Raw genomic sequence first — 22,637 nt, forward strand, 5'->3', positions numbered from 1 at the left:
CACAATGAAGTGTCCAGAGAGAGTGTGCATCTGCTGGGAGTGTATGAAGTGTACTTTAGAGATCAGCAAATATCATAAAGGGGGGCAGGAAAACTCCTTCTTGCAATGAATGGACAACAGCTCCCTCTGCTGGCGGCTTCTCCACAGACAATAGCCCCTTTGGTTACGCACAGGCAAAACGGACTCATGTTTACACTTTTAGTCTTTCTACTTGCTGTTTAAAATAAAGCAGCACTGATTGGTCCCCATGTTGAAATGAACACGAATGAAACCTCACCGCCTTTCTTAATTCTCACTCATTGCCGATCCCCCTATAAAGTAAGGAGCTTGCATCCCTTATTGGGAGCACCTCATGCCTCCAGGGCGACAAGGAAACCGGGATTTTTGAGCACCGTGATAGGATCGCACCATTAGGGAGGCATCACATGGGCATGCTCCATCTGCTCTGAGAGGGGAGGCACGCTGCGTGCCTCATTCTTGACTTGGATGTTTTCTTTTCCATCGATCGGAAGGCACACAGACAGCTTCTGACGAGGAGGAGGAGAGGGAGAATTGTCGCTGTTGCTGCCGAGACAAAGAGCTGTAGCCATCAGGCTGTGCGCGTCGCTGTGATGTGAAGGAGGCGCGTCTGGAGGAGGGATCGAACGCCAGGAGCAGGACAGGCGCTGTCCGTTCAGCACCCATGCCAGCCAGCACCGCGGTCACCTTGCGACCAAAGTCCAGGAGGACTCGTGGCTCTGAATAGTTGAACGCAAGCTCGCCTCTATTGTCCATTTCTTCTCACTGGAATCGTGGGGCGATGCCATTGGCCGCGTTTATTTTGGATTTCGCCTCCAGCCTGACAGGTACATCATCGTCAGCAGCATCTTCGTCATCCTCAGCAGCGGTGGCGTCCAGATCTCCAAAGCCCGTCGAGCAGTGGTGATTGTTTTTTTGGTTTTTTTGCCTGCTTGCCGGGCGAGAAGACGACAGGTGGCTCGTCGCCCCGCTCACCTTGGCCGCCATGACGAGGGGAAGTTCGCAAAGCGATGTTTGAAGGGGCGCGATGGGCCTGAGCGACGACAAGGATCGCATCGTGATCAACGTGGGAGGGATCAGGCACCAGACGTACCGCAGCACCCTTCGCACCCTACCCGGTACCCGCCTGTCGTGGCTGGCCGAGCCCGACGCCCCCAACCACTTTGACTATGACGCCAAGATCGAGGAGTTCTTTTTTGACCGCCACCCGGGCGTCTTCGCGCACATCCTCAACTACTACAGGACAGGTAAGCTGCACTGCCCCGCCGATGTCTGCGGGCCGCTCTACGAGGAAGAGTTGGCCTTTTGGGGCATCGACGAGACGGACGTGGAGCCCTGCTGCTGGATGACCTATCGCCAGCACCGGGAGGCCGAGGAGGCCCTTGATAGTTTCGGCGGAGGGGGACTCTTGGACCTGGGCAACGAGGATGGCGACCCCGAGCAGGAGCACGGCGAGGACGACGTGGATGAAATGACGCGGAGGCTGGCGCACGGAGACTCTCCCGACGCCCGGAGCGGCGCTTTGTGGGGCCGCTGGCAGAAGCGCGTCTGGGCTCTTTTCGAAGACCCCTACTCCTCGAAATATGCAAGGGTGAGTGAGCTCTTTGCACGCTTCCTTTTTTTTCTTCCACCCCTCTTTCAAATCAATGTGGGAATGAATTCATCGCCGCCTAGTGATTTGCTAAGGTGCTCGATGACCTTGAAATTGACGTCCCAGTGCGTGAAAAGGCTGTAAAAAAATCATTAAGCCAAAATCCAGCCATCAGTAAATCTTCCTAAATAGAAGACGCAAAATAAAGGTCACTTGGGAGTGTGATTGTTTTGCATAAAAGTGATACGTATTTAGGATTTGCGAAGGAACAACACTGCAACGCAGACACAAATATTCATAAACACTTGTTGCTAGGCAGGGTTCTTGGGGCTGTACCCCCGAGGCTGAGTGACTGGCAAGTAAGGGGCCGAGGGTGCACTGCTTCTGGAGAGAGAGCCAATAGGAATAGGAACTCAATCCGACACACACTAAGTCACTGATCCCAAATATGGATGTCAAGGCAACTTAAAGCCATCAAGCTATTATCCATTTTAAAATACAAACTTTTCTCATTAAGAAAAAAGTTCTTCTATTTCAAGTGGAAGACTCATATACTTTTCTATTAAAAGGCAAATGCTAAGGCTATGAATCCACCTGTTGCCCTTTGTCAAAAAGTATGATTCAAGTAAATACGTGCCAACACCCAAACCTGGCATTCGAGGGCTTCAATTCCGAACGTGAAAACAAATTCCGCGCAAAATTCCGTTTAAAGTTGTGTCTATTTTTTCACCAATAGTAGATTAAGTTGTTGGGAAAAGCTTGTGCTCACAATATCATTGGGACACGATTGAGCAACTTTTAGACCTATTAACAGTTGTTGTTGTGTTGTTACCTGCAACCATGCATTTCAAGTCTCTTGGTTTTGAATTTTCTAACATTTGACACAAGGGAAAGGTAAGAAAATTCAAAACCAATAGACTTGAAATGCATGGTTGCAGGTAACAACACAACAACCTTGTGTCAAAGGTTAGAAAATTCAAAACCAAGAGACTTGAAATGCATGGTTGCAGGTAACAACACAACAACAACTGTTAATAGGTCTAAAAGTTGCTCAATCGTGTCCCAATGATATTGTGAGCACAAGCTTTTCCCAACAACTTAATCTACTATTGGTGAAAAAATAGACACAACTTTAAACGGAATTTTGCGAGGAATTTGTTTTCACGTTCGGAATTGAAGCTATTAAAGTAATTAGTGAATTAGTCTAACAAAAAAAAACAAAATCATCTTGGGAATAGTAAATAACAGCCATACGCAGCTTCTCCATGGCAACGTGTCTACACTGCTTTATTGGCAATGTTAAAAATATTCTGAGCAAGATTCTCTAATCAAAGAGGATCCAGTCAAGGGTTGAGGATCAGCCCCATATTTGGATGTATGATTTCTAATTTTCCCAACAGCCATTTTTAGGTGAGGAAATGTAATCATGCATTCATCCCAAATTTCAATTGAATCGCTATTCTTAAAAAAAAAATGCAATAAAATAAAATGAAACCAGCCTCACCACAGGTCATAAAAGAAAAATTAGGAATGGGATTTCTAGGGTACAAGGTTCCCTGGGTAGAGAGGCTAAATGGGTCAATAGCATATTAGGGAAAGCAGATCTTTGGCACCACGCAGTAACATTTCAGTGGCAGGCCTCCAGAAAATAACAAGTGTGCTGTTAGGTGACATTTTTGCTCCTTGCTTTTGGCCATTTTTCCATTTCAAGCCTCTGAACAGTGAGAGCGACTATTTCCGCAGATGTTTTTCTGACAAGTGTCCTCCTCTAAAGCCTGCTGTGTTTCATGCTGCTTTAACAGCTGCAGCAGCCTGATTATTAGGCCCCCCATTCAGTGAGAGCTAACTCTACTTTAAATTCTCACTGTACATGGATTAAAAAAATGTCTACACATCTCAGTTCAAAGGCCAGTGCTTTTTATGAAATAGAAAAAAATATGACAGCAGTAATCTTACTCAGTTATACTTTTTTTCCACTCAATGACATCACTTATTAAGTGGCATTGAGTAAATTATGTCAGTTTTGATTCAGAGTTGACATTGTTTCAAGGTTGAGGGTTTTAACTCTTTTGGGACACTTAGTGGCATCTGTCATAATTATCCAGGCGTGTCAAAAATAGGGGTCGTGTCATTATAGTGAAAGTCTTATGAGACTGTCATCAGAAGATTTCAAATAAAGTGTCACATTAACTACAAGCAAGAAAAACAATTTGTGTGAACCTCACATAACTGGGAATGTGACGGTTCAGAATTAAACCATGTAAGTCGGTCGATTTTCCATTTAATCAAAAACCGATACCACAATGCGTTTATTATGCACATTTCTTGGAATGCACAAAACAACATGGTGGCATTATTTAAAAGATCGAAAAAAGAGGATTAAAAAAAGAGCCACAAATGGAGACCTATTATACCCCTGTTGAATTCTTGCTCAGAAGGTTCAAACATGCACGATTGTGTTGACAGAACAAAATGCATTAGCATCAATGCTCGCAAGGGGTGGGTGTGTGATTGACAGTTGACACGGACAGGCATACAGAATGCTAGCACTGACAGGGCAAGCTGTTGTTAAAGTCTTATTGTACATGTATTACTCTTTTTTTTTAATCCATTCAAATGTCAGGTTTATTTACTCTGGCCAAATCCAACAATTTATTCATTTTAATTTGAGCTTAATATTTGTATCAGAAGGATGAAAGGAGCAACAATTGGATCTATCATTGTCAATGGCAATGCAAGAGTTAACTTTGAGAAAAGTTGAGATGATCTATTCTAGTCCTTTTTTTCTAAGCTGTTAATTGACTTGACATAACAAAACATCCATTTAAATTTGCACATGCAACATCTTCGACAGCAAAGATACACTGCACGTGCAGAGAAAGTAAGACAGGCAAGAAAATTAATTAGAACTGAGCCACAGACTTAATTACAGACTCTATTCAGTGGATACATGAGTGGAAAAGGCTTGTCACAGCACATCAGTGCGAGCTCACGGTTTGCCGGCAACAGTGAGAGTTAACCAATAAGCAGGCCATCGTGTTCCAGTCTCATACTGTTCCGAAATGTCACCGTGACGCATCTTGCAAATGGAGGTGTGGTTTGAAAGGTGTAATTGCTCAGATGCTTTAATGCGTTAAACATTGGACTAAACTAAATTACTACAGCTTGGTCTTCAAACAACCTCCATTGGATTACTAAATGGATTGGCTTTTTGGACTTATGAATGAAGCATAATGGAGTGAAACTGTATCTAAAAATGATAGATTCATTAGGCATTTTCTTAGTCAATGCAATCTCATAATGACATGCCTGCATGGCCTGCGTTGTTTCTTTAAGTTGTAATATGCGTGGATATGTACTGGAATTTGATGGCAGGGTGTTATTTTGTGCATAACATACCATAGAGGGGGCGTACCTCACGACAATGTTATGCAATACATCAAAAGAATACCACACTGTGTGAGCACTTCAATGTTTGTGACCGAATTGAACACGATGAGGATTTGTGTCCTTTCTCAACTAGTTGCAACAACAGTGTTTTTTTCCTGTAATGTCATTTCAATGTGTTCAATTTCAATTGAAATTGAAATGAAGCTACTACTGAAAGCCTTTTCCACTAACCACTTCAGAATTATAAATGACGATGCAGATCTGATTGCAAACGGTGGCACTTAATGAGCAAAATATACCTCATTTTGAGTATGCGTGGAATGAGTGGTTTGTTGCTGCAGAGCTCACTTTTTTATTTTTGAGTGCGTGGCTGCGGGGGTTTGTGTGTTTGCACGATGCTTGCGGAGGTCTAACGCAGTACTAAACATTCTGCGCTGAATTCTTTGGCCACGTTTAAATGGAGTTTTGGATGCCAAAACTGATACTAACTAAAGAAAGGGCGATGGGATAGAACCAAAGCCCATGTAATAGAGCCCTGTCGACAATAACCCTTACTTGGACAGGAAGCAGAGTTTCATCAGCAAACAATTTCCTCCGTGCAATTGAAAGAAATGCCACTGATGACTGGGTGTAATGAAGGCCTGCTTTCCATCCCAGCATGCATGAATGGACTTGAATGACTGAGGCGCTGTGTTTTCCCTTTGCTCAGTGGAATATACGATTCTCTCATGCTTAGACATGCCCGCTTCCATTGTCGCTCTGTGATTCATTCATTAGTCCATCTTGGCTCTTAACAAGACTGTACATTATCTCAAGAGCGCACTTAACCTCAGTAAATCAGTACTGATGCAAATATGGTGTCTTCATTGAGTGTTGAAAAATCTCACTCCACAATTGCTCTGCGCATCGACTGATCCGCCGGTGGCACGCTTCTAGCCGTTTCCAACCTGTAATCCAGTATGATCAGAGAGTGGGCGCAAGGACAGTGCCGTGATCAATAACAGGGAGAACACACTATCAGTTACTCCTACATATGGAGCATGTATCAGAAATATCATGAGCTCAATGTGATGAAACGTGATCGGCAGATCAATGGGGATGTGGGTTGAAGTACTCTACTGTCATCAGGGATGACGTTGGTCGGTGTTAATGGCGGAGCTCATTCCAATTAGCTGCGGCCCACCATGATTCCCAGGAGTTGATTATCCGGTCGGTCAGCGTGACCTTGAGTAGGGAAAGACCTGCTGAAAGTGTTGCGCTGAATTCCAGATTCCCGCTATTCCATTTAGTCGTTAATGTTCAGTGTGTGTTATTGCTGACAAGGCTTGAAAAATTTGCTGTGACCTTGAGATAGGACAGAGTGAGGATGGGTACGAGGGAGTGTTGAGCTCACATTGATTGTTTCCGTTTTAATGGCACTTTGGAATCAAGACGCAGAGCCCATGACTGTCACTGTTAAATCAGATGATGCAGTTTCAGATTAAATTGCCTTGCCCTGGCTTGATTACATTGTATGCTCACTCTCTCCTGTCCTTTCTTCACCCTCTCCCCACTCCCTCCCTTTCCAATTGCTTCTCCACACTCTCCGATTTCCCGCTCAGTGGGTGGCTCTGGCCTCGCTGTTCTTTATCCTGGTGTCCATCACCACGTTCTGTCTGGAGACCCACGAGACTTTTAACCCCATCGTCAACCGCACCGAGATCGAACTGGTGGGCAACGTCACGGTGGAGCACACTTACCAGGAGCCCGAGACGGCGGCCTACCTCACCTACATCGAGGGCGTTTGTGTGGTGTGGTTCACTTTTGAATTCCTCATGCGAATAACTTTCTGTCCAAACAAATTTGACTTCATCCGCAACGCTCTGAACATCATCGACTTTGTGGCCATCCTGCCCTTCTACCTGGAGGTGGGCCTTAGCGGTCTCTCGTCAAAGGCAGCTAAGGACGTGTTGGGTTTCCTTCGAGTGGTTCGCTTTGTTAGGATCCTGCGCATCTTCAAACTTACTCGCCATTTTGTGGGTTTGAGAGTTCTGGGCCATACGCTGAGAGCCAGCACCAATGAGTTCCTCCTCCTTATCATCTTCTTAGCCCTGGGCGTCCTGATCTTTGCCACCATGATCTACTACGCGGAACGCATCGGCGCAAACCCCAACGACCCCCGAGCCAGCGAGCACACCCAGTTCAAGAACATCCCGATCGGATTCTGGTGGGCGGTGGTGACCATGACGACCCTAGGCTACGGCGACATGTACCCTCAGACCACCTCCGGTATGCTGGTGGGAGCCTTGTGCGCCCTGGCGGGCGTGCTGACCATTGCCATGCCGGTCCCTGTGATTGTCAACAACTTTGGAATGTATTACTCCTTGGCTATGGCGAAACAGAAACTACCAAAGAAAAAAAATCGGCATATCCCACGGGCGCCCCAACCCGGTTCCCCGAACTTCTGTAAATCAAGCATCAGCTCGCAACATCAAAGCCCTATCCCCCACGATGACGTTTTTGAGATCAAGTTTCAAGGTAAGGTGAAGCTCTTTATATTTATAACTAATACATTTCAATAGCTTGTTTACTCAGCAACAGTTTGTTGGCCTGTAGAAGAACACATATCGCCATTCGGCTGTTTCTCTGTTCCCACACTTCAGTCAGATGATGAGTCAGGCATGAGATCAAACAGCAGACTTTCCCAGCACACGATCAATAAAGTACAGGATTTGTGTGAATGGACAGAAAAAGTGATTCAGGCAAATTATTAGTGGTCATGCGCTTGCCTTTTGCGATTTTCATTCAGTCATTTTGCATGTCGTTTAGGGGGAAAATAAGTGCCATCAATGCCACTGAAAAATCAGCATTCACAGCCATTCCTCCCTGTTGTAGTTCATTGGTATCATTGTCAATAGCTGGCAATGAAGAATGGGGGGAAAAAAGGGGGATGTTATACTGCTTGCACTTATTCAAATTTTCGTAATTTTGACTTTATTAATATATATTTTTAAAAATCAGGCTCCGAGTATCAATGGTTATACATGCCTAAAATATACATACACATATTTAATTTAAAAAATAGAAACAAATATTGACCTCAGAGTTTTTTTGAAATTACTAAAAATAATCAATCACTCACCTTAGCGCGCCTAACAAATTATGTACCGCATTTAATAGAACAGAAAACTCGGTTATTCTTGAACTCTTAGATAAAATGCTAAAAATCTTTGCGCATGGGATGGTATGACCCTAAATATACATAAATGACCACAAGACACAGATCTACAGGGTGCCGTAAAATGGAGGTTTCTATTCCAGTAACGGAAAACAAAATAATTGAAAATTGAAAATAAAAAGATATATGTTAATATTAGTTAGTGTAATGATGTGATTCCTGGAGAATAACGCAAGCTCGACAAGATGTATTTTAAATAAGAGCTCATGTGTACATTTTCACAGAAATTGAACTCATTTGATGCAATTAAAAGTACTACACATCAAATCCATTTTACCTGGCAGGGTTAGCGCTCAATAATCAATGAGGGTTACTCGACTTTGCTTTTGTTGTTATACTACATAAAGAGTCCAAGCTGAACGGCGAGGCCGCTAACGCCGCCCTCGCCAACGAGGACTGCCCTCACATCGACCAGGCCATATCTCCAGAGGAAAACTTCAGCCCCAGCGAACGAGAGCGTCCCTGCTTCCTGGTCACCACGGCCGAACGGCCCAAGCACACGGGGGGCAGAGTAAGGAGGGGTACGTACAGTAACAGCCAATCACGGGCCCCAGTAAGATACTGACACGCTACGCTCTAAGGCCCTAGACAGGACACGCCTCTTTTTTCCCTTCTTTGCAGAGTGTTACACACTCATGAAAACACACGTACACAACTGCAAACCTCTTAATGCGACACACCTTCACAGCAGCTGCTTCTCCTCAATCATTCCCCTTGGGAATTGTACAAAATCTAAGTTAAGGCCAAGCACAATCACCACAATTGTCAATAATAGTTGTCTACATCGACATAATCTATTTTTTTGATACCATGCATTATGTAATACCCCTCTTTATTTACCAGTAAGAACAAAAAAAATATTTAGAAGATTTCTATGACCTAGAATTTGCTGTCCTACGTGCTTGAGAATATATATTCATGTGCTTTGTGTGTATCATGTATGTATGTGTTTTTAACGAAAAATACCATGTGGGATCCTGACTTTGAGTGCAATGCTCTTGGCCATAATGGTGCATGACGTGTCTTGATGATGGGTGCTATCAGAATGGTGAAGGAGCACAACACAAATAGACCTTCTTGAACTAAATTCCAAGTTTTTGACGCAAACATTCCCAATGAAGCTGCACGAGCGTGTAGCCGCGCATCGCAAAATAAAGTTTCACAGTAGCTATCCGCCATTCCCTACCTGAGGTGCCTACCTGTTACGGTGTTCTACTCCAAACCATTCCAGTACCACCCGGTGCATGTCCTTTTACTCCGGATTCACTCAATGCATGGTGAAATCAGATGTGTCTCAAGTCTGAGTTGACCTCTCTCTATGGAGTCAAAAACAAGAAAGCAACAGGTGTAGTATTATCAACAAGGAGCACAAAAAAGACATCAACACATATGTCATGGATCCAGTGCTGCAGTGTACTCAGAACGTTCTCTGTTTTTCAACTGAAGGTTATGAAAAGCCTTGGAGCCTTAACAGCATGTCTGGCATGAGCGGGGATGCCTCTGGAGTGTCCTCAGTGTCCGCCCTGCCCTGCAGCCCACCCTGTCTAATGCAGCACTCACATTCTCCCATCCCATCCATTATGTAGCATGGTTGAGTAGCAGATACAATGCCAATGGAAGGCCAGTCCACACGTCTACTATTATTGTTTTCTGTCAGAAACCCCCGCCCCTTTATTTGATTTATTTTGTTTGCTTTTTGACACATACCCTCGTTCCTGCTCCTCATTTTTATTTTCCTTTCCCTGGAAAACTGTATCTCAACTGTTCTGATACTCCAGCTTTCTAAAGATTTTCCTTGGGGGCGGTTAGGGGGTTTATCATCCCATCCTAGGCTAGGACTCACACTGGCTGACAAATCGCTCTTCAACAGGCTAACTCTACTTTTCTCCCCCTTTGTTGACTTCATTGCCTGTTGCTCTGTTGCTTTTGATCTCACATACTTTTCTGCCAACGACGTTTTCTTTCTTTATTTATTTTTGTTGAAATTCTCATCTGCTTCTGACAATTCTGTGAAAGAATCTATCATAAAATGCAACATTATGCTGGACATTAACAACACATTGCTTTTAAAACATATCTAATATGTACTATTGACAGATGTTAAGGAAACTCCTCATTAGAGCTTTGTATGTTGCAAAGTAGAGAAGTTACAATTTTGAAAGCGCAAAGCGGACATTGTTTTGAGTGGGCACATCCGGAAACAAAACAAAACAAAAAAAATAAGAAAAGCACAGAGAGCAAACGCAGCAAGATGATGTCCCTTGCACTATGGAGATGATGACGATTCCTATGATACTAGTGATGAATAATGTCAACAGATCAAAAAACTGTTGGTCCTTTGCATGAACTGCATGAGAAATTATGTTCTACAAGAAGCTAACTGTATTGCAGTACCTGTACGAGAAAACCTTGTCATTCAAAAGCATCGAAAAGCTTTGCCATTTTTATGCATTTCTGAGACAGCTTTACAAGAGACTCAGTCATAGCAAGATTTTTATGTAGCTGCCATTCTTTGCCTTTCCCCAATATATCGTTCACGTTATGTTATTGTATTGATTTGACCACTGAAATTTGGAAATTATGTGACTTGAGGTAATTGGCACCAATATTGCTCTAAAGCTGACATCGGCCGCTTAGGATTTTATTTTACAATATGAATGACCCTTTAGTTATGATTCAAAGAAATCCAGCAAATATTCATTTGGAGAGGAAAAACAATCTGCACATAATATAGTATTATATGTATCCAGTATATAATGAACTAGAGATTTCAAGAAAAGTACAGAAACATAATATTAAAAGCTCTAAAAACTATACTTTGATATGGTTCCCATAATTATACGCATTTCTTTCAAAGCACTTTAACAGATTTTATGTTGACCAATGCAAAGTTTGACAAATTTCTCCAAAAATTAAGTGCACAAGTCCATTTAGTCTGGATGAGGAGAATTTTACATTTCAATTCATGTCTTTTGTGGTGATTATTGGACATTACATATTTAAAAAAAATTAAAAAAAACTTGTGAAGATTTATTGTGAAGAGATGCAGGTGGGGGGAAAAAGTATGGGGTGTGAGTCTTCTTGGGGAAAGGTAATTGCATGTATTTTCATTTATGCAACAGAAAAGTATTCTAATAAAAAAAATGTACAGACAGTCCTTGCATGAAATAAATTTTGTATTCAATGAGCGTTTAGACTCCATTTTTCTTCAACAGCACATGCATACACATCTTTCCCTCCGTCTAGAATTGTGTATGGTTACTGAAGAGAAACAAAACAAGGTGCCAATGAGAGCATGACGGGGGGGGGAAAAACGCATGACAATGACTGAAAAATGTATCTCAACCTCTCGAAGGCCGCATGATCGGGCATGTTTATTAACCGACTCTGAGTCCGGACCAGACAATACATCTTTGTCTGATGCCTTGGCTACGCATGGGAATACACATGGTAAAGCTGTCTTTACCATGAGAGACTAACGGGGCACTTTTTTTTTAATCCTCCAAGTGTCATTTCACCTCTCCCTACGCCACGGAGGTATCAGCCATCACCATTAATTCCGACATCAAACATTCTTGGTGTAGTAATTTCTTTTCATTATTGTTTTTTGTATATGTTTTTAGAGACCCAGAGACAGCACCGGAGCAGACAACCAGCCGAGTCACTTTGTGTTATGAACCATGGTGTACCGACCACTATGTGTATGACCCATAATGACCCATCACCTACCTGATAGTGCTGTAGCAATGTTGTGTGTATTACTTAGTACTTTTAAATGGGTGTGACAGTGGCAACCAGAACACCACAAACTCGGCATACATGTAGCACTGAGGACGTTTTGTTGTCAAGCCTTACGTAGCTAAGTATCTGTGACTGGTGACTGTGTTGTAATCTGTGTGCCTATTTTCTCTGTGTGTGCCAGTGCTGTAATTATGCTTTCTTTATGTGTGCTGACGTCGTGTGTACCAATGTTTTGGAGTGAACGTCAAATATTTGTGTGATCCCTGTGTTTAAGGTCAGAAATGGTCACTCGGATTTTTTAATCACCTTTGCCTTTTCACCTCAAAAACGTTGAAACACGCTGTGATATTTGCACCCATGTTCACTTTTTTCTTTTTTCTTTTTTTAGACTTTTGCACCACTCTACTTTAATCATTCTTGGGGTTTTTATTTATTTAATTTTTATAGTCAAAATTCCACTTATACTTGAACTTGATCGTTCCCTGGGATTTTTGAGGCATTAAATAATCACATTTGCTGTTGAAAATAGCCCAGAACTCGCTGTTGAGAGTTCAATTGCATTTAACATAGCCAAAATTGTTATGCATTTTAATGAAGAACATATATTTGCAGTGTTTTTTTTCAGTTAATAATCAATGGGAATACCTTAAAATACTTGATAGTTTTCTCACGGTTCAAACTACAGTAGTAACGCCTGTACTGAAAAAAATGCCAAAACACTGTATACACACAATACTGGATAAGTGCCTCTGTCATGTAAATTCTTCAAAACTCACTTTTTTAACATGAATTCATTTCACTCAGACAGTCAATAATAATTAACAGACTCGCATAAACTTAATGGCACATCACAAGGTAGACAGAGTTAATATGTAAAGTTATACCAAGTATACCAAACCAAGTCTGCATGTCATTATTTGAAGGGAATAAATCTTGTCTTTTAGATGAAAATGCAATTAAACGAAAAGCCTGACAACTAGTACAAATAAACCTTCGTGTGAAAGAGGGTTGCGCAACAAATCTAAATATGCAAATCACATTTTTTAAGAACTAAGATAATGGAGAAAATCATGTTTAATCACTTGAATCAGGTAAATAGTACCTGGCAAAATAGGCACACCGTTTACAGTCTGAACTTGTGCAATCTGTACCTGTGTACAGTCTGTTTTTCTCCTTCCTCATCCCATTAAAGTAGGAGTAGGCCATTGACAGCGCATAGAACAGTGTGTTTGATAATGTGTGACAAACAGGTGGGACAGCTTGAGATATCCACATTCGATTAGGTAAAAGAGTAGCGGCATATAAAAACGTCCGACTACAGCTATTTTGCGTATTTCCAGGAAATATGGGCTATCGTGTACGTTTATCTCCACTATTACACATCGGGAAAATTGAAATTGTGTCTTTTTAATTTTTAAAACAAGATTCTTTTTTTACAGTGATGCAAATGATCAATATCTTGTCTTGCGCTTTAATGAAAATCCTAAAAACAGTGTCGACCATAATTGAGCACTAATTTAAAGCTTAAAGTTAAACAGAGTACCAACTGGAAGGCTGGTCCAGCTTTAATTTGATAGGACTACAAAACAACTACTACTATATAGAAAACAAGTATAAATTTGATAAAAAGATGTATGAAAAAAGTATATACACGTTTTTTTATTTTCATTTAAAAACTGTTATTTTGCAGGTATGTCATGACTTCTTATATGCACAGGGACCCACAGTAGATCACCAGTGAAAGGCAATAAGTACCATAAAGTAGTATAGATCAAATACAATAGACATGTTTAAAGTAGAGTTTTAGTGGTTTGTAGGATGATGAAAGTAAAAAGGGACCAACTTTTTAACAAACACCTACAATTACACTGCCAATCAACTACTGGGAACTCTGTGTTAGTCATTGGGTGAGATACATTATCATTTAAACACACAAGGACATCCAAGTTGAATGTGTGATGTGTTGAGTGAGCTTTAAAGACTGCGTGAGTGTTTGTGTCTTGAACACCGTGCATTTTGTGGCTAGTCCTCTTAGTCGGGTGTTCAGTGGTAGTTTTGATTGGTTTGTTGATTCAGGGTTTTCGGTGTCTTTTCTGAACATTGCAATTCAGACTTGTACAAGAAATAGTGTTAAATAAAATCGAAAAAAATAAATAAATATCAAGAGATTTGCAGAGGGTGTTCGTTAATTCATTGTTTGCAAAATCTTAAAAAACAAGTGACACATTTTGATTGTATAATTATATTTTAAATAAAAGCAGCAATCAATAAAATGAAGTAAAAACCTTATTCAACAAGGGTCCTCCCAATGCCCTTGACATGTAGTTAGTCCCAAGGTACTGCACTGCAGACTACTTATAAATATGCAAGGTGGGTCAAATGCAGCGTGCAAACTTCCCCTTGTGAAATAAATCATGTGTAGCGAGTTAAAGTGGCAATAAGATCAACATTTCTGATTGGCAGTGTTACCACAAAACAAGTGGAAACTAAGTTCAAATTCAGTAAAAACGCCCGGGGGATAAAAGATGAAGCTGTACAGTCAGGCCCAACCCTCACATCATCCTCAAAGCCTTCATTCATCAGGGCCAACAAAGCAAAAGGATCCACAAGGTGTACAAATGACCATGTCACGCAAAGATAGCGCCTGTGCTGATGGCCCGCCTTGAGAAAGGATGACCGCTGATGTATAAATTGTGCACACACAGCGAGGTATTTGTGGCTTGCACATGCTTTCCATCATCCACATAAAAAGGTCTGGTGAAAGTCGCTGCAAAATGCTCCTAAACTTAAGCTAATCAGTCCGATGACCGTTCATTCACAAAAGAAGTCCATATTGGGAACTCAGGTGAAATGATTGGTATTCTCCACGCACACCGCCACAGAGTGTCCGGCCCCACAGCCAATGACAAGAGGCGTGAGGCCGGGAAGGAGCCGTGGCTCAAACACGTCGGCCAGCGAACCGTCTCCGCACATTCCGTGTTCGTTCCAGCCCCAGGAAAGGAGACGCTCCCCTGAGAAGGAGAGGGATCAGGGGTCAGTGTGGCAACACGTGAGCTAATAATAGCCGTCTGGGGGTGGGTGGGCGAGTCAGAGTAGCAAAGCAGAGGAGAAATCAGAAAAGCAACCTACACAGGCTGACATGCAATGGGTGCGTAATAAAGCCTCCCTTCTCATCACAGCTGGACAGCTTGTCAGTGGGTGTGGTCAGGGCCCCATCGCCGAGGAGACACGTGCCATGGCAACACGGTTACCTAATAGGCTCCATTACCATGGCAACAGAAGCGAGCTTGCTTTCTCAAGGGTAACACATCCGCCAGCTCTCCCATTCTTGCTGTCGTGTGTCTTTCATGCTTTGTCTCATCAAACGGGAGAGGAGCACCGGCGGGGCGGATTTGGACGCGCGCACCCAAAACATATGCCAGCGAGCAGACCAAGATGTCATGCCAGCAAGCTTATGTCCGTGTGGCTCACGGCCAGTAAGGGCTATGAAAAGAAATGCCTGCCAGCCTTAAGATAGGGCATTTAGTAGTTACAAATAAATTTAAAAAAAATGTTTATGTTGATCGGTTGGAAGTGAAATTTCACTTTTAAAACATTGCCCTGACTGGAAGACAGATTCTTATTTGGGCACTGTGCTTTATTCATGGACTCACTGACAGGAACATACCGCACATCAGTGTTTCCATGGCAACTAAGTGCTGCACTTTCTGCACAACAAAAAAAAGGTTTGAAATCAAGACGCTCAAACCAAAAGCAATATTCCAGTCAACACATCCTGTTTTTAATGGCGTTATTATCACCTGTGCGAAAGTCAAATAATTAAAACTTGTAAAGTTGGGCGAGATCATTTTAGGATGAGTTTTATGTTTTAGGAACAAAACCAATAATCAAGTTTTGCCATGGACCAAAAAAAAATTGATCTACTGGCAAAAAGACCCCCTTTGGACCTTCTCCTGCCTCCGGCCGCAAATCCCACAAGTGAGTAGCACGTCCTCAGGTGTAAATGTTGGAGAGGCATAACCCGTAACAAATATCATGAGCAGCATGCAGCTCTTGCTTGGTTTCCGCCTGACCTACTTGAGCACCAGAAATAGCAGCACTCAGGTCTCAACTTCCAATGCTGTTTTGCTATTTCATTGCCCCTGCTGCCGCCACGCTCAAGACGGATAGAGGAAACAAGGAGAGCATGGCAGGAAAAGTTCACTCGAGCACTCCCTTTGCCTGTTCTGCCTTCTTATTGTCTGGAGCAGGGGTGGGCTAAGGGTGGCCAATGCCAAGCATTTACATTATTATGAGGTCACCTCTTAACTCATTGGGTGCTATTGACGGTGTTAGACAAAGGTAACGCTTTTTTTAAACATTAACTCAAAAGCGTCAAGAGCCTAATCTAGTATATCTTGTACGTTAAGCGATAACATATACAAACAAAAAGCCCAAGCGATGACGCACAAGCCACAGAAACAATCAACTTAGATGTCAGTTAAAGGGCTGTAAACTGCAAGTTTGAGCCCCTAATCTACACTGAGACCCATTCTACCTGAGTTGTCGGATTCATTCCAGTTGAAAACTAAGAATTAATAGACCAGTGGTGGCGAACACGTGGCTCTCGTGTCGCATGAATGCAGCTCTTTGCTTCTGATCATATTTTCTATATACTGTGGCTCTTTGCCTCAATTCATGTTTCTCTTATTTTTATTCTCTCTTTAAACACACTCCAATTCATCAGGGCTCATTCAAAAACAAATAATAAATTACATTCAAAAAATAATTTGGGAGATTGGATTGTGGTTTTGTAAGGGGAAGAAAGTCTTACGGTGAATTATATGGTTTTAATTGTGTGTGTTTCTGTCTGTTTTGGCAGGTCACTCCGTGGTGTGTCTCTCACAGTTTACATTTTCGCTCCGTGTTTAACTTGCTTGCTAAGTCTTTAATAGACAATTGTGTAAAAAGGCCAATCTAACCATTTTAAGTTCAATATTATATCTTTATCAGTTTTTCTTAGTAGTCCTTTAATAGAGCAATTGAGGTCTTGCCGGTGCATTTGGACTTTAATATTTTTTGGTATACTACTTTAATGAATTATGCATATCACGTTCCCATTTTAAAAGCCGAACGTGGGCCGTGATCAGAAAAGTTGCTCAGCCCGGCACAAGAGCTCTCAGCAGCTGATGATGACGTCCCATTCCCACTCACTATTTCTTCATTTTGACAGCCTGTCTGAACAGTTTACAATGACGCTTTTAAAAATATCTGCATGTGCTTAGAAGAGACATTCTTCTTGTGTTTCAGCTCCCTCAGATGTATTTATATTCACTCTGATGTAACAACTAGGTCAGCGTTCAAACTTTAATGTGAGAAAATTTGGACTTCTGAAAATCATTCTCCATGCGAGCTGGTGACTGTATGGCAGGGTACGAAAAGGATCATCTTTGAATATTTCATCAGGAGGCACAAGAAGATTTGCTGGGTTGTCGTTGTGCAATGTGTAACATTTAACTTTTCTGCCACCCCGTCTCCAAATCCTCCAACAGTAAAAAAGTGGCCTGTGAATGCATGTGTGACTAACTCAGCTCATTTACAGGCCTGTTCGCGCAATTGCATCTGTCAGTGAACCCCATCCTAAGCGGGCTGTAATTACTTCCTTCTGGAAAAGGCCACAGAACGAGGTGGTGACCGCAGAAATCTTCGGAAGACGACATAAAAGATTCACGGGGATGTGTAATCTCTAACGTATTGGACAAAACATTTCTTCAGGAATCCCTTGGTAAGGCAAAGGAACTTTTTTTAATGTAAATTGTTGCTTGTTTCAGGGGCTTGTAATAATATGACACGATGGCGTGAGCTTTGCTTATAGCTAGTAGAGTTGGGTGAGTATTTGAAAACGGATTTTTACAAATATGACCTCATCTCTAAAAAGAAAAACAAGCATATGGCTGTTCTTTAGGGATTGTACTCACCTACGGTGGCGAGGTTATGTTCGGATCCACAAGCGATCTGCGGGGAAGGAAGAAGACATTAATATGCATGCTGCAGGCTGACACTGAACTTTTACAAAGGACAGCGTTGCCCAAAATTGCTGAGACACCAGAAAACAGCAAACTAAGACAAAAGTATATTTTGAAATCATTTACCAGAGGAGGTAAGATTTTTTTTCCATCCCAAAAATATAAAAACAATATTAATAATGCAAGAAATTATAAATAAAAATGATATTCTCTATACACAGTATACATCCTAAAGCTACAAATGTGTAACTGCCTTAGCTCATATTATCATGTTAATTTTAAAATAGACAATTGAGTTTAACAATTTTTTTTAAATAGAACCAAGTAAACAATGACCAATTCTCATGTCAAAAACAACAACAAAAATGTCATTACACAGCACAATCAACTCAAGCAAAATGTAGTATGGTTCTCCATTTCTCAGTCTTTTAAGATTAACCTCCCACTATCATTCTGTAGTACAGAGGATTCACATTTAACTTAAATAGTACACTATTTATTATCATATTTAATAACTTTAGCTGCGTACGGTTTGTTTCAACTCCAGCATGAAAGACTGGCAGGTAAGCGAGCAACAGGTTTTTATTTGTAATGCTCATATGCCTCATAAAAATGTGACAGCTAACTAAACATTGACTGTGTGGGTGTGGTACGCACATCATGGCGATCCCTGGCGGGTTAAGCGATTCATTGTCCACTCAGCAAATCTATCTTTCACCTTTAGCTTGACACACATAAGGTTTTGCTGCAGTGACATACATCGCCGCTGCCGCAATGGTGATCCCCGCACGTTACACAAGAACGATCCGCATTTCACCCACGACCGACCTTGACATCTGTTTTATTGCCACTCCTCTCCTGGCATACAGCAACAATTTAAACCACAGGTTAAGTGGTGTAGCCATACAATGGCCCCAATGGGTTTTAAAAAAAATCCTCTGACGGTGCAAGATATTAATGGTTTTCTCCCTTGTGGACCATAATAGAAACGTGTGCATGCATTTCTTTGCACGTGAAATGATGTATTTCAACAAGGTGTCTCATCCCTCTTGGTGATGGATCCCATCCATATCAAACAACTTTCAGCTTCCTTTTATTCATTTATGGATGTTGGCTGCGTCCTCCTGGATTTACTAAGCACCATTAGTCTGGATTAGACAACCCAGAAATATGTCATTCTATTGCATTAACAGTGATCCTTTCCATCAATTGGCAACAACTGGAAGTGATCATACACTGGCCAAAGGGTTGCATATTAGGAAAGAATAAGGTTGGTTGTCACCATTTTTTCTCTTTCATGAACATCTTGTCATCAACACCTCTTATAAAGATCACTCTTTCCTTGACAAACCCAATATATGATTTTTTTCACCTTTTTATTAACAAAGATATATTATCAAGCAAAGATAGAGGTTTGTCTGCCTCACAGTTCTGAGATCAAGAGTTCAATAAAATCCCAACTTGTTTTTAAATAACACCTAGAAAAATAGGCATCAAGGAAACCTGAATCAAAACTGTAGCTTTTTCCTCACAAGTTTTAATTATAACATTTTCATTACTTGAAACCTACTGTGTAGCAGCCTATAAAAAGAATTGTGAGGACCTAGACAACCTTTTTTTTTTAATTAATTTATTCTTACCACAAAAATCACACGGCACTCTAGAGGAGAGGCAATGTGGACTATTTATAGCCACAATGGTGATCCACTCAAAATTAACACTGGTGAGTCCGACCACTGGAGGTCAGTTTATTGCAAATGTGACAACCAACCCCGTTCTCCCCAACAAAGATTGCTTTATGTTATAATCATTTTTACCTGCGTGGCTCCACAGAGACCTTTCACCTCGGCAGGGAGGAAGGCCTTGCTGCTATTGTCTGCTGACCGAGGCTCAGAATTCGGGCCAGCTGCCAAAGGTCGGCCAAGTTGTCCGTAATTTCCTCTACCCCAAGTGAACACTCTCCCTCTTTCTGCAAGGAATTACTTGCATTATTTCAGTGTTGGACCTCAACAAACATACCGCCTCTCACCTGTTTGGGCTATAACGTGCGTCCAACCGCTCCACACATTTACAACTTTCTCTCCACCTAGCAGCGAGCGATCGAGTGGAGCCGGAGTGGCCGTGAAGGCTTCAGTGGCAGTCAGCTGATTGTGCTTGTTGCTTCCCCACAGAAACAGATCACCATCTCCTGCACGCAACAACGGCGACTACATTAGTCTTCATTTGGCAGAAGCAGCACAGTAATCAGGAGCCACTGATCCACTAATTACAGGACACACAAAAGGATAGAAGATTATAGTGTGCATGACAGTCATTATTTGCAAACCAGGAGGGCAAGAAAAAATTGAACAGCACTTGTATACATATTTAGGCTTTCAAATGATGGTCTTTTGACAGTCCTACCTACATACATGTGTACTTTAAAAACCTCATTGAAGAATTTCCCCATAAGGTGGAAGTGAATGCTCATGTTTCAATGAATTTGGTGAGCAGTACTTACTATATAAAATAATCCTAAAATAGTGAGAACACAATCAAATATAGAGTAAATAATTTTGGGCACTCACACCTCAGCAATCAGTGTATTTGGCTTTTTAGGGAGGGGGCATGTTTTTTTTTTCATTGGACAAAAAAGTATGTGTGTTGTGCAGTATGCTCCAAGCTATACCTGTTAGGCACACACAATGCGCCGAGCCCGCGGCAACAACACGAGGCTTCTTATGAGTCAGACCTGCAACAAGGTCAAAAATATTTTGTCATCAAATAAGACGATGTTAAGCATTAGTCCAATATCTGTAAACCAGCGTATTTCTCACCAGGCACCAGAGAAGGAACCTTTGAGTTGAGGTGGGCTGGAACAGGGTTTGGACTAAGTGCTCTCTTGGCTTGGCTACAGAGACCTGTCCCCCATTGGTAGACACATCCCGAGTCTGAGAGCAGAATTAATTGCTGACCATGAACACAGTGATTCATTTAAAATTGTACTGTATACCTGTGATGACTAGAGCGTGTCGGAGGCCTGCTGCTACGTTCATCACACAGTCCTTCAGATCCTAAGAATAAGACAAAAACCACAAGAATATATTACAAGCTAAATCATAAAGTGAAAATACACTCATAACAATGACTCTGGGTACTTATATAGGCTTTAAATCACTGACCACTGTAAAAATGGGTAAAACACCAAAAGATAAATAGCAAATTCATTATGTGCTCACCTCTATGAGTATCAGCTTTGCAGAGTGGGAAGTCACATGGCTAGTACCAAGCTGTCCAAACACATTGGAGCCACATGCTAATAAATTACCACAATCTGTGTGAAAGAAAAATAATTAGCAGATTAAATAAGTGATTGCATGTTAGACTTAACTAAAAAAATGGGTTTTTTTAATACGTGATGCGTGCCAGTAATTCTTGCATGCAAATAAGTAGTTTTAAATTGGATCTGTCAGCGATCCGCATGTACCCTAGTAAGAAAATGTTGATTCTCACTCATATAATTACCAGTAAGGAGAAGAGTAAAATCCCAGCCACAGGCGACATTCGTGACTCTCTGATTCAGGCCTGAGATGTGTTGAAGTGTTGAGCAGTTGGCAGTGTGTCCGAGTCCAAGCTGGCCCCTGTTATTCTGCCCACACGTGAACGCCTTTCCATCATCTGGACAAACACACACAACGGCAAACTCTTTATACAAAACCCATTGACAAACTGGTCACTGTGAGATAAAATACATCATAGATGATAAGCGATACGGAAAATTAACAAATGAATATAAAATAATCTGAATTACAAATATGCATTCATTCATTTTCTGAACCGCTCATCCTCACAGGGGGTGCTGGAGCTTATCCCAGATAACTACGGGCACCAGGCGGGGAACACCCTGAATGGGTGGCCAGCCAATCGCAGGGCACGAGAAGACGGCCAACCATTCACAACTAGGGTTAAGTTAGAGTGTTCAACCAGCCTACCCTGCATGTTTTTAGGATTTAGGAGGAAACCAGAGTACCCAGAGAAAACCCACACAAGCTCAGAGAAAACATGCAAACTCTAAAGATACAGCCCAAAAAGGCTCTAATATATTGCAGTTAATTGACAAGACTTATATTGATTTGAATATATTCTGAAGAGACAAAATTAACAATAATTTACCAGTGACAACCACCGTGTGTCCCCCACCACCGCAAAGAAGCCGGACGGTCCTTTTCTGTAAAGCAGCCTTGTTGGAGATCTTCGGGACTGCCTGATCCTCTTCATGTCCCTGATCAAGCTGCCCGTAGCTGTTCGCACCCTGACAGACATATCCATTAATACCTGTCAACCATTGACCTTTTACAAAAGTTTGTTTTAAGGGGTATTCTTTGCCCGTCGCCTAAGGACGCTGTATAGCTAACCCTGTTAATTCCTATTGGATTAACAGATGAGCATCGGTACGACGTGCACTGGCACAGAAACATTCTTAATACGTAATAAAAACAAAGATCAGTCCTAAAGTATAAATATAGGAGTTGTTTGGAACTTACCCACGCGACCAAACAAAACTCCTGTAGGGAGGTAGTTGCCATGAGCCGTAAATGACCGATTCGCGACACTGTCGTACTATAAAACCTTTTTGCCTTACGGCTTCTGTTTTCAACTGTCTGTCAGATTGTACTAGTAGTATTAGATTTTTATT

At 41.8% G+C, this 22,637-nt stretch overlaps 2 protein-coding genes across 9 annotated transcripts; one reads left to right on the top strand and one right to left on the bottom strand.

Moving 5' to 3' along the window:
- The first annotated feature begins 302 nt into the window (after positions 1 to 302).
- kcnc1b (potassium voltage-gated channel, Shaw-related subfamily, member 1b) lies at positions 303 to 14,125 on the top strand. 4 transcript variants are annotated; one of them, XM_077595683.1, is made up of 5 exons: positions 305 to 845; positions 966 to 1,609; positions 6,601 to 7,516; positions 8,564 to 8,737; positions 9,663 to 11,520. In XM_077595683.1, the coding sequence occupies exons 2-5, from the start codon at positions 1,046 to 1,048 to the stop codon at positions 9,800 to 9,802; spliced, it is 1,794 nt and encodes a 597-aa protein (XP_077451809.1). In that variant the 5' UTR covers positions 305 to 845; positions 966 to 1,045; the 3' UTR covers positions 9,803 to 11,520. The 4 variants fall into 4 exon arrangements, with proteins under 4 accessions (XP_077451811.1, XP_077451809.1, XP_077451810.1 ...); XM_077595684.1 differs by lacking the exon at positions 9,663 to 11,520 and adding an exon at positions 11,840 to 14,125 and having other exon boundaries at positions 306 to 1,609; XM_077595682.1 differs by having other exon boundaries at positions 306 to 1,609.
- Positions 9,229 to 22,544, bottom strand: sergef (secretion regulating guanine nucleotide exchange factor). Of its 5 annotated transcripts, none has more exons than XM_077595689.1 (11): positions 22,486 to 22,544; positions 22,115 to 22,253; positions 21,467 to 21,619; positions 21,181 to 21,275; positions 20,955 to 21,015; positions 20,779 to 20,892; positions 20,631 to 20,693; positions 19,992 to 20,150; positions 19,780 to 19,931; positions 17,915 to 17,951; positions 9,229 to 9,532 (listed from the first exon to the last, which is right to left on the bottom strand). In XM_077595689.1, exons 1-11 carry the CDS (start codon positions 22,525 to 22,527, stop codon positions 9,480 to 9,482), a joined length of 1,068 nt encoding a protein of 355 aa, XP_077451815.1. In that variant the 5' UTR covers positions 22,528 to 22,544; the 3' UTR covers positions 9,229 to 9,479. The 5 variants fall into 5 exon arrangements, with proteins under 5 accessions (XP_077451815.1, XP_077451816.1, XP_077451813.1 ...); XM_077595690.1 differs by lacking the exon at positions 9,229 to 9,532 and adding an exon at positions 11,132 to 11,477; XM_077595687.1 differs by lacking the exon at positions 9,229 to 9,532 and adding an exon at positions 13,601 to 14,968 and having other exon boundaries at positions 20,779 to 20,862.
- Positions 22,545 to 22,637: the final 93 nt, after the last annotated feature.

The sequence above is a fragment of the Stigmatopora argus genome, chromosome 3, assembly GCF_051989625.1.
Source record: "Stigmatopora argus isolate UIUO_Sarg chromosome 3, RoL_Sarg_1.0, whole genome shotgun sequence".
In the NCBI taxonomy this organism is placed as follows: domain Eukaryota; kingdom Metazoa; phylum Chordata; class Actinopteri; order Syngnathiformes; family Syngnathidae; genus Stigmatopora; species Stigmatopora argus.